This window comes from Diabrotica virgifera, chromosome 5 (assembly GCF_917563875.1).
Source record: "Diabrotica virgifera virgifera chromosome 5, PGI_DIABVI_V3a".
Lineage (NCBI taxonomy): Eukaryota > Metazoa > Arthropoda > Insecta > Coleoptera > Chrysomelidae > Diabrotica > Diabrotica virgifera.
In genome coordinates this window covers 245,115,654-245,125,782 of record NC_065447.1, presented here as the reverse complement: position 1 = coordinate 245,125,782, position 10,129 = coordinate 245,115,654, and the positions used below count along the sequence as shown (strand labels likewise).

The window sequence follows — 10,129 nt, the reverse complement described above, 5'->3', positions numbered from 1 at the left end:
CAAAAAATTTTAAGCATATTACCATTCGCAAAAATATTTTTTTTAAATTTATATACGGTTACAACCATTTACAGAAAAAAAAACAATAGATTAAAATATAAATTACATACAAGATAGAGAACAAAAAATACATATCAATATAAATAAAATATGTTACCAATACAAACTACACAAATAATCATACCTAAGGACATTAATTAGTGTGGTCTGCGGACATAAGCAGACAAGTCACTTTTGAGTTTATTATTATTATTATTTTTACAGCACAAGAAGTCTTAGTTAATGTCTACTAAAGCCTGAATTTCCTTGGAAAATCAAAGAGTATACAAAATCTCTTGTGAGGAGCGCGACAAATCATACATCGAACAGGCCAATCCAAGAATACAGGTTAAAAAAGAAAACATTGAAAGAAAAGAAAACGTCATCCCTAGCACAACACGTCATACACACAGGACATAAATTAAACTTCATAATAGCAAGTATGATTTAAGACCGTTGTGATTAAATAAAATACCAAGTACTACTGTTGATTTTTTAACCAAGAGGAGTAAACTAAAAAGACAGATTCACACCCAAAAAAGTTACTAGAAAAGTCACCAAATTCATCGTCTTTTTTCATTGATCATATCAGCTTTCGATGATAGTCCATACTAATTATACTAACACATCGCTAAAGAGTTCTAAAAACAACTGTTTTTATATAAAAGTAGACTAAAAATCTAAAAATTAAAGGAATAATGCAGAAAACACGCCGATATACTTAACCTATAAAATGACAGGAGTGCCAAAATTTCATAAATGTCATTAGTGTCAAAATTTAATAACAGTGGAGTAAACTTGCCTGTGGTTAGACCGATTAGAAACAAGCATTACGGCGCGGTAAATTTGAATCACTCCTCTTGGTTAAAAAACGAACTTAATAATAGCATATGCAACACCAATAATAGCATAATATACAGAATGTTGTATTTAAAAAATCAAAGTAACTAATGTTATAAATGCCAAATATCAAAAATGGTAAATCTGGCAACATTGCAAGCATCAAAATTGAAATGTCCGTAGTGCAGAATAGGCGTATCCTGGTTTTTGTACAATTCGGACCACCCATTTTGGTCCACTCTGTATATTAGCTTATTTTCTTTAAACTGAAATTGATGTCGTATTTAATATGTTTTACGTTTTAGTTGCCATAGAGTTGATAGTGCAGCACATACGGGACATTTTGAGCAAAGGAAGGAATTCGGAAGAACGACACGTGAGTCCTCCGAAGCTGGTGTGCACTCCAAAATCGTCTCCGTCAAAGAAGAACAATCCCGGAGATCATCTATTCAAGAGACCGCATTGAGTGCCACTTTAAAAACATTTTAGATAATTTTTAAAGTAAACACAATTCGATTCTAAGTGTAGACTTATTAGTGTATTTAGAAGCTCAAATTTGAACAATTAACTTACATATTATTTTTTTGTAATTTTAAAGCAGTAAAAACCTACGAGCGGATTTCAGTAGTGCTGACGGAGTGCGACGGAGGTCGGCAATCATCATAGCTATTCGGACTTTAGAGACGGCTGCTATGAAAAGTCTGCTTACTATGGACTTGCCAACGTACAGCTAAACATGGTTTACAGAATCATGGCTTAGAATTTTTTCACTGTTTTCCTCCATTTTCTTCTGCCGATGGCTGCAGTCCTCCAATTTGTTACCCTATTGTTTCAATGTCTTCCTTACACGCTTTTAGCCGCTTTTGCCATGGTCGTCCTCTTCTATTCTTTCTTTCCTCTCTCAGTGCGAGTCCTTTGCCCACCTTCCGACATACATTCTCTTAAGATGACATAACCATGTGTCTCTTTGTTCCCCTAATAACACAAAACATTCCAGGAATGTTCCTAGAAGGTACACACAGGACATTGAAAACATTCCTGGAATGTCCCCAAAAGCACACGAACGTCCCTGGAAAGTCCCAGGAAAGTGCTGTGTCAGCATTTTAAACATTCCTTGAATGTCTTGTTGGAACATTCCATGAATGTCTACGAATGTTCTTTGAACATTCACAGTATATTGTTTAGACTGAATGTCTTGTTGAAACATTCCATGAATGTTCTTAGGACATTCAAAGTATATTTTTTAGACATTCTCTGAAATATATCGTCAGTGATGTGACAATACCTCCTATATGTTTTTTCATGAGTTTTGCAGGAGACGAAAAACATTTTTTACGGTCACCTCCTGTTTTCATACGTAAGTTTTGACTTGTTTTGTAGTAAATAGATAGTTGAATTTACTACAAAACAAATCAAAAAATATATGAAAACACGAGGTGGCCCAAACAAGTTTTTCATCTCCTACAAAATTCATGAAAAAGCAGATAGGAGGTATTGTCACATCACCGACGATATACCAGAAGTACAGTAGGAAAAATGAAAGAATACCCATGAACGAACATATATAAAACACGCTGTATTTTCCTGTCACTGTGTCACACAAAAAACTGGTCAGCACAAGTACATGTAATAATTATTGTTACTGGCAGTGGACAATTTTCTTTGTGACACGGTGACAGGAAAATACAGCGTGTTTTATATGTTCATTCATGGGTATTCTTTCATTTTTCCGACTGTATATGTAGCCATACCAAATAATACATCCTTGATAAATATAAACATTTTTAATGCACAAAATCTTGTCATATATTTTTTTCCATAATCATCACTACGATAACGATTCATTGTATTGAATTGTTCATTAGAATTACAATCTGGTCATAACTCTGACCAATGAGCAATTTTAATTTAACCTAAATTACTACTGTTCCTTAAAATGAAGAGCTTACCCATAGCGTCTCTTATCTAATCTAACAGGCACACAAGCACTATGCTCTGCTTTTCTAACCGCACTATTCTAACATACACATGCACACAAGCATTATGCTCTGCTTTTCACTATCACTCAAACTAGTTCAAAAGGCTTTGTCCTCTTCAATCTTCTAGTTTGTCCAGTAGTATCCAGGAGCTGGATTTCCTCAATATTCTTGTAGGTACTTACGAAGTTGTTGCTTGTGACTTCCAACTTTACTCCAACTTTAAAAACAAATCCAGCTGTAAAATATTTATGTGCCTGAAGGCTTTTGTATGCTTTCATCTATAATAGTAATTTGGTGGAATGCACTTTATGGTAAAATCCAATTCTGACTGAATTGTATATGGATCTAAATCCCCAATTATTTTCAGCTTCAATAAATATCTAAAACAATAAACGAAATAATGTTATTGCTTGCAAAATTCATCAATATTGATAAATATCAGAGAAAAATGAACATTGATAAAAATTGTTTGCCCTACCTTTCTCCAAACATCTGGTGTCTCCAATAATAATTTCCTTAAATAATCACTTTGCAGTGTGGTAAAGTTTATAAAGTTCACAAAAAACAGCAAACGAAATCCAAATGAATCCAAAATATGACGATAAACAGTGAAATGATGAAATGAAATGATATTACAAACATAACCTCTGTAACCTGTATGCCATGCCAACCAGAACCAGAAGTCACGTGGTTTGGATTGCCTAAATACATATACACGCGCAGCAAATTTGAAAATGAATGCAAATTGAATAGTAAATGGCCTCTCTTAAAATATAGGACATTGGTAGTATGTTCATAGAATGTCTTGTGGTAACATTTCACGGATAACTTAATCAGATATTCACCGAATGTTCCTTGAATGTCCAGTACATTCAAACATTAATAGAACTTTGATAGTACATTCCTGGAGTGTTTTGTGTTGTTAGGGCTGAAGATCTAGCTAATTTTTGGTTTCCATCGTCTTTAATCCCAAATATTCCACATATTTTCTTGATTTTTGTTCATAACCCATGTTTTACTTCGGTAAAGGACTGTGGGCTGGATCACTGTTCGGTAAAATCTCAATTTTGCCTCTCTAGAGATGTTTTTTGCTCTAGTATTTTCTGTATTTTCTGTTTTCCGACATTCTTCTCCATTCTTCTTCCGAATTCGAAATTCGCATCTCAATTTCTGTTTTTCTTCCCCTTCCTACTTGTTAGGGTTATTCCTAGATACTCAAACTCCGTCACCTTTTTGAAGCAATACTCTTTACTCTCGATATTTGTGGTAGTCTTCAGTTGCGTGTTTTCATAATGTGGTCTGCTCCATTTCCATATACTTTGTTTATTAAGAAATATATTGTAACCAAATGTTTATATAGGTACACCTGGTTCCAAAAAAAAAACTGATACGACTCTTGACGCGTATTTTGTAGAAAATTGAGCAGTGTATTTTGAAGGATAAATACTTAATATTTACATACTGTCAATGTCACTGCCAAATCTTAAAATTTGTCAGATGGCTTATTCTGTTCCACGGTTATTAGACTTTATTATTAATCTTTATTATTAATCCTTTCTCCGCAACTGAGAGTATCTTATCAACTGTATTGTTTTTAAACAATAGATGATAAAATAAAAATATTGACAGTTAAAAAATGTGAACATTATTGCATTGTGTGTGGCCTAAGTTTGGGCTGAAAACTGAAATGTATTACATTTTTACAAAATTTTGGAATATGTTTAATTACGTAGACCAATTTTAACAGTTGTTTTCAATACATATTTCAATCATCTACAAATAGTTTCTAATGTCTTTTGATGTCAAATAATTAGGGAAGCTGGAATTCAACAGTTTAGAATTTTACATTGAGTTAATGCAAAATTGTGACGCATGTCAAAATTCTCAATGTATTTTAATTGTATTCATTTTTTTCGAATCCTGAAAAAACTAATAAATATTTTTGAAAAATTTAAACTCAGAATGAAAGGCTACATTATTACCGAGGGCTGAAAGTCCCTGAAAACTTCTATAATATTTATTTTAATAAGTTACATGGATGAAAATAAAAAAAGGTGTGATATTTAATTTCAAATATTTCATTCAATAGAAACTGCTTGTTTATTCTAAGGGGCTTTCCGCCCTCGGTAATAATGTAATCTTTCATCCTGCGTTTAAATTTTTCTAAAAGACTTATTAGTTTTTTCATGAATCAGTTGTTTGTTGTTTGTTTATTTTATTATTTGTCTGTCATAATCAATATAATGTCAAATCAATCAAATACACTGCTCAACATGATCAAATCTTACTAAGAGTCGTATCAGTTTTTTTAGGAACCGGCTGTACATTCCATGTCAAATCACTCAGGCAAAAAATTTTGGATCTCCGATTTGTCTGAAAATTGGTATATAGCTTCTGCGGGACGTAAAAATAAGATATTTAAGGTCAAAAAATCTTCTTCTTCTTTTTTTCTCAAAATGTTATTTTATGCGATTTTACAGTGATTTGGTGTTTATTTAAACAAATTTGCATTTTCTGTCGTAAAGTATAAATGAAAAACATAATATTTTAATAGAAAGGACTCAAAAATGTCATTATATGGCATTATAACAAGTTATTTTGAATGAAAACAAGTTTTTGATCAAATTTTATAGTGTAAAAAACGTTAAAATACATTTTCCGCCATTCCCAAAATACATCATCATCGATTTGACTGAAAATTTGCCCACAAATAGCCAAAAGATAGGACTTTAAGTGGTTAGAAGGATTTGAATTATATTACAATACCAAAAAAGTTACATGCAGTAATATCAGACTCAAAAGTATATATTAGTCCAGTCGGGATAGCATTTGACCTTGAATGCAGAGCTGCCCAAAATTTTATTTTTCTGATCTTTAGGGGAGTCAATAGTAGCCTAAATTTAAAATCACGAATGAATTCCTCCGTTACGTTAGCCGCCATCTTGATTTTAAAGGAGAACCTGTTTTGCTCAATAACTCCGCCATTTTTAACTTTTCGACAAAAATGGTAGGAACTGAAATTGTTCCAAATAAATCGTATTTAAAATTATTACAATTTATTTTTAACTTTTTTTATCGTGAGGTCGATATTTTCGAGTTAATTGTACTTACAGTAGACGCCTATATTTTCGACTATAATATTGCATGTAACTTTTTTGGTATTGTAATATAATTCAAATCCTTCTCACCACTTAAAGTCCTATATTTTGTCTATCTGTGGGCAAATTTTCAGCCAAATCAATTATGATGTATTTTGGGAATGGAGAAAAATGTAAAAAACGGTATTTTAACGTTTTCTACACTATAAAATTTGATCAAAAGCTTGTTTTGAATCAAAGTAACTTGTTATAATTGCATATAATGACATTTTTGAGTCCCTTCTATTAAAATATTATGTTTTCCATTGATACTTTACGATAGAAAATGCAAATTTGTATAAATAAACACCAAATCACTGTAAAATCGCATAAAATAACATTTTGAGAAAAAAAGAAGAAGAAGATTTTTTGACCTTAAATATATTATTTTTACGTCCCGTAGAAGCTATATACCAGGGGTGGCCAAGCTTCTTAATAGTCCGAGCCACTTTTCACAAGTTGAAGTTTTTCGCGAGCCGCAATAAAATACTTATTCAAAAAGTATCTATGTATAGAAGGTATTTACAAATTTTTTAACAGAACTTTTACTTACTGAAAACCGAAATACAATTACGAAATATTTAAACTTAATTACATTTTTGTTTTCCGTCTTTTGATAATTGTTTAGAATGTGGTGATTAATATGTGACTACTCAGTAATTCTTTTAGATGCTGGTTAGGTAATATTGATCGGTGTTAGGATTTCACGAATTATAAAATGGAATAAAATGGTCCACACAAGTACCTACGTTGTTCCTAATATGGAAATAATTCGACAAGCATTCTTTTTTAGGGTACCTTCTTGGATTCTGGTACAAATTTCCAAAATTCGGTATTCGGCGTCGACTTATAGTTTTATTTTCGAGCTTGATCTTCTTGCGTCTCTATTAATTTTAATTCTCCAGATGTTGTTTGGGTCATATATTTGTAATAATAAAAAATTCACCTTATGAACTATGTTCATTTCAAATGAATTCGGAAAAAAATGAAGAGACGATTTAACATATTTTAAGTTTTCAAATCTATTTTGGAGTTCGGTCAATATTCCTTCCGGCTTTTTTTATATACCTACTCGTTAAGTTTTTCTAGTATAATATGCTAAAAATTTTTTTCTAAGTCGAGTAAAATGACTTAAATGCAAAATGTGTACCTAATACAAATTACAAATTACATCTGTAGCAAGAGTTATACAAAAATCGGTCTGGATTCGGTTGATTACTGACTTTTACATTGCGCCATTCTTATGTAATGTTCGTTAGCGCAGTTTTCGATGTGTCATATCATTCTTATCTTGGATGGAAATGGAATTTGTTACAAAGTCTTTCATGTTTGTTGTCAGTAAATTAAAAGACATTTTGAAACACATATTATGGAACGATAATAATTTTTTTAATTCTAATACATAATATCCAATACAAAATTGAAAAATAGCTCGGGTACAATCGAGAGCCACAAGTAATCCTTCAAAGAGCCGCATGTGGCTCGCGAGCCGCAGTTTGGCCACCCCTGCTATATACCAATTTTCAGACAAATCGGAGGTCCAAAATTTTTTTTGCTCCAAAATTGAGTGATTTGAAATGGAATGACCCATAACTACAGTTGAGTCCGCTAGTCTTTACCCGTGCGTCATCATTTAAAGCATACGAAATAAGTCGGAAATCTATTTCACGCAACAACAACTGACAGAATGTGGCTACTGTTCCGATTACGTGTTTTATTATAAAATTTGATAAAAAAGGGTAAAATTTGACTTTATCAAATATATAGAATGTCAAATGTAAGTTTCGCTTCAAATTTTTTCTGCAGAAAAACAGCTACATTTGAAGTAGCTTATTAAATTCTTTTATTGTTATTGATTAATAAATATATAAACAATTTATAAAAAAATTCAATAACATATTTTATTTTTGTTATTTTATTCACTTTGACGGAAATCTAAACACAATCATTTCTTTACTGTGTGAATGACGTTCGCTTTGTATGTTTTAAATATTAATTGCCAAAATATAATTATTTACCTTAAACTTTCAAAGCCCAATATAAAATTAGTTGTGAAAACAACTGTTTGTGTAATATAAAGAAACTTCAAAACGCAAAAATTCGACAAAAACCGCAAAAAATTCAACTGACTGACAGCCACAAAAGTAAACAAAGCAAAAACGTCAAACAAATTGTGCTTCAAATATGAAAACATACCGAATCATCTTTTGTCTAAATGGTCTAGATGGTTCATAAAAATAACATGTGTTGTTACTTAATAACAAACGGCAGCTGGTTTGTCATGAGTTTCATGCGTGGAAGAGAATGATGCTAGATAAAAAGTATGTGTTTTATCTCGCCAGGTATTAATGACGCACGGGTAAAGACTCGCGGACTCAACTAATGTAATTGATATACACACACCCAAACTTATATGGAATCATCTGATATTTCTTACTATTTTGTACGAATTTAAAAAAATGAACACACGAAGTCAAACAATATTTATTTTCAAGCAATTTAATAACAAATACATAACAATTAAATAAAACAATAAAGTATTTAATAAACAAATTGAAAGTAGTTGTTTTAAAGTCAATAGCATACAAAAGTCCAATGTAAAACGAATAATGTTTAAATTTTTTTTTTTTTTTTTTTTTTTGTATTTTGTGGTAGTCAGTGTTATCACCTCTAGTCCTTATGCAAGCTTCAGTTTGCGTGGGCACGCTCCTAATCAAATTATCAACATTTTGTTGTGGTAGGTTGCTCAATCCTTGAAGAGCAGCTTGTACTAGCCGTGCCGTGTGGATTATCCCGGAGAGCTCTAATGTTTCTTTTAAGCATATCCCACAAATACTCTATAGGATTAAGCTCGGGTGAGCAGGCAGGCCACTCCAAACAAGGGATACCTTTTGCTTCAATGATGTCTGTAGTCACTCTAATGTTATGTAGAGGTCCATTATCATGCAATAAAATTAAATTTTCTCCTGTTGCATCTCTCCAGAGCCTATCTACAGGTTATCAACATACCTGTGAGCAGTTAAAGTTGATTGGATGAAAATTAAAGGAGTTTTTTTACGTATCACAATTCCTCTCTAGAACATGACACTTCCCCTTGTATATTTGTGAACAGATCTGACAGTTTTCGTTCTTGCTTGTCTTCCTCGACCTCTAAGTACATGATATCGTGGGTCATCTGATTTTAGACAAGTCTTTTTTGAAAATACCACATTTTGTCAATTCCCAATGTTCCAGTTTTTGTGGTGAAGACACCAATTTAGGCGATCAATCTTGTACTGCCTGGATAACTCGGGAACCCATAACTGTCTCCTGCTGTATATTTCTTGGTACGAACTCTTCTTCTTATCGTTTTAACTGAAACAGTTACACCTGTAGCTTCCAAAAGCTGCCTTTGGGGCTGCAGATGAGAAATGGTTGGGTGTCTTCCAGCTGATTGGACAATTAAACGATCTTGGAGAGCCGTTATTACTTTTGGCGACTTTCCCTTGCTTTATTTTTGAGCTTTCCTAGTTCCCGTTACCTAGCATAGGTTTTGGACAGAACGCCCTGTATTACGCCTAGCTCTACAGCTATGTCCCTCTGAGAATATTACTTTCTCCACAAGACCAATAATCTTTTCTCGTTGTAAGTTCTATAACCCCACATGAGGCATATTTTCGTTTTTGGATGCAAAAGTTAGTTTATTTATTTTCGTTCAATTTGCAACTCAAGCAAATAACCTATACCGTCAGGGCCGTAACTACCATTGGGGCAACCGGGGCAGTGCCCCGGGGCCCCCGGATAAGAGGGCCCCCATTTGGTTGGCCTTGCATAGATTGTAACGAGGTCAAATAAACTTTTTAAGCACTTTCAGTCAAGTTCTACTTCGAGTTGTCCGATTTTAATAAATAGGTACACGGCATATTAATTCTAACAACTTCAAAGATCGATTTTTAACCTTTTTCACCTGCACCATTATAAAAATTTTTGTCTCAAAATCTCTTCATAAAGTCACCTTATTTTCTTTGCTTTCAAACCACAAAGCAGCTCCGTATTTTAGATGGCTTCTTATAATTTCTTTGCAGTCTTTGAAGTTCAGCATATGTTAAAATTTATTTTTTAAGATTTTAATGAAAGGTATCGAAAATCGTTTTC

The 10,129-nt window shown here is 32.6% G+C and overlaps 1 protein-coding gene across 1 annotated transcript in view; it reads left to right on the top strand.

Moving 5' to 3' along the window:
- The window catches only part of LOC126884754 (uridine-cytidine kinase), a 35,262-nt gene extending 33,072 nt beyond the window's left edge, over positions 1 to 2,190 (top strand). The window contains exon 6 of the mRNA XM_050650969.1: positions 1,185 to 2,190. Within this exon, the coding sequence (XP_050506926.1) occupies positions 1,185 to 1,345 (161 nt within the window). The 3' untranslated portion in view covers positions 1,346 to 2,190. The remainder of the gene's footprint in view (positions 1 to 1,184) is intronic.
- Positions 2,191 to 10,129: the final 7,939 nt, after the last annotated feature.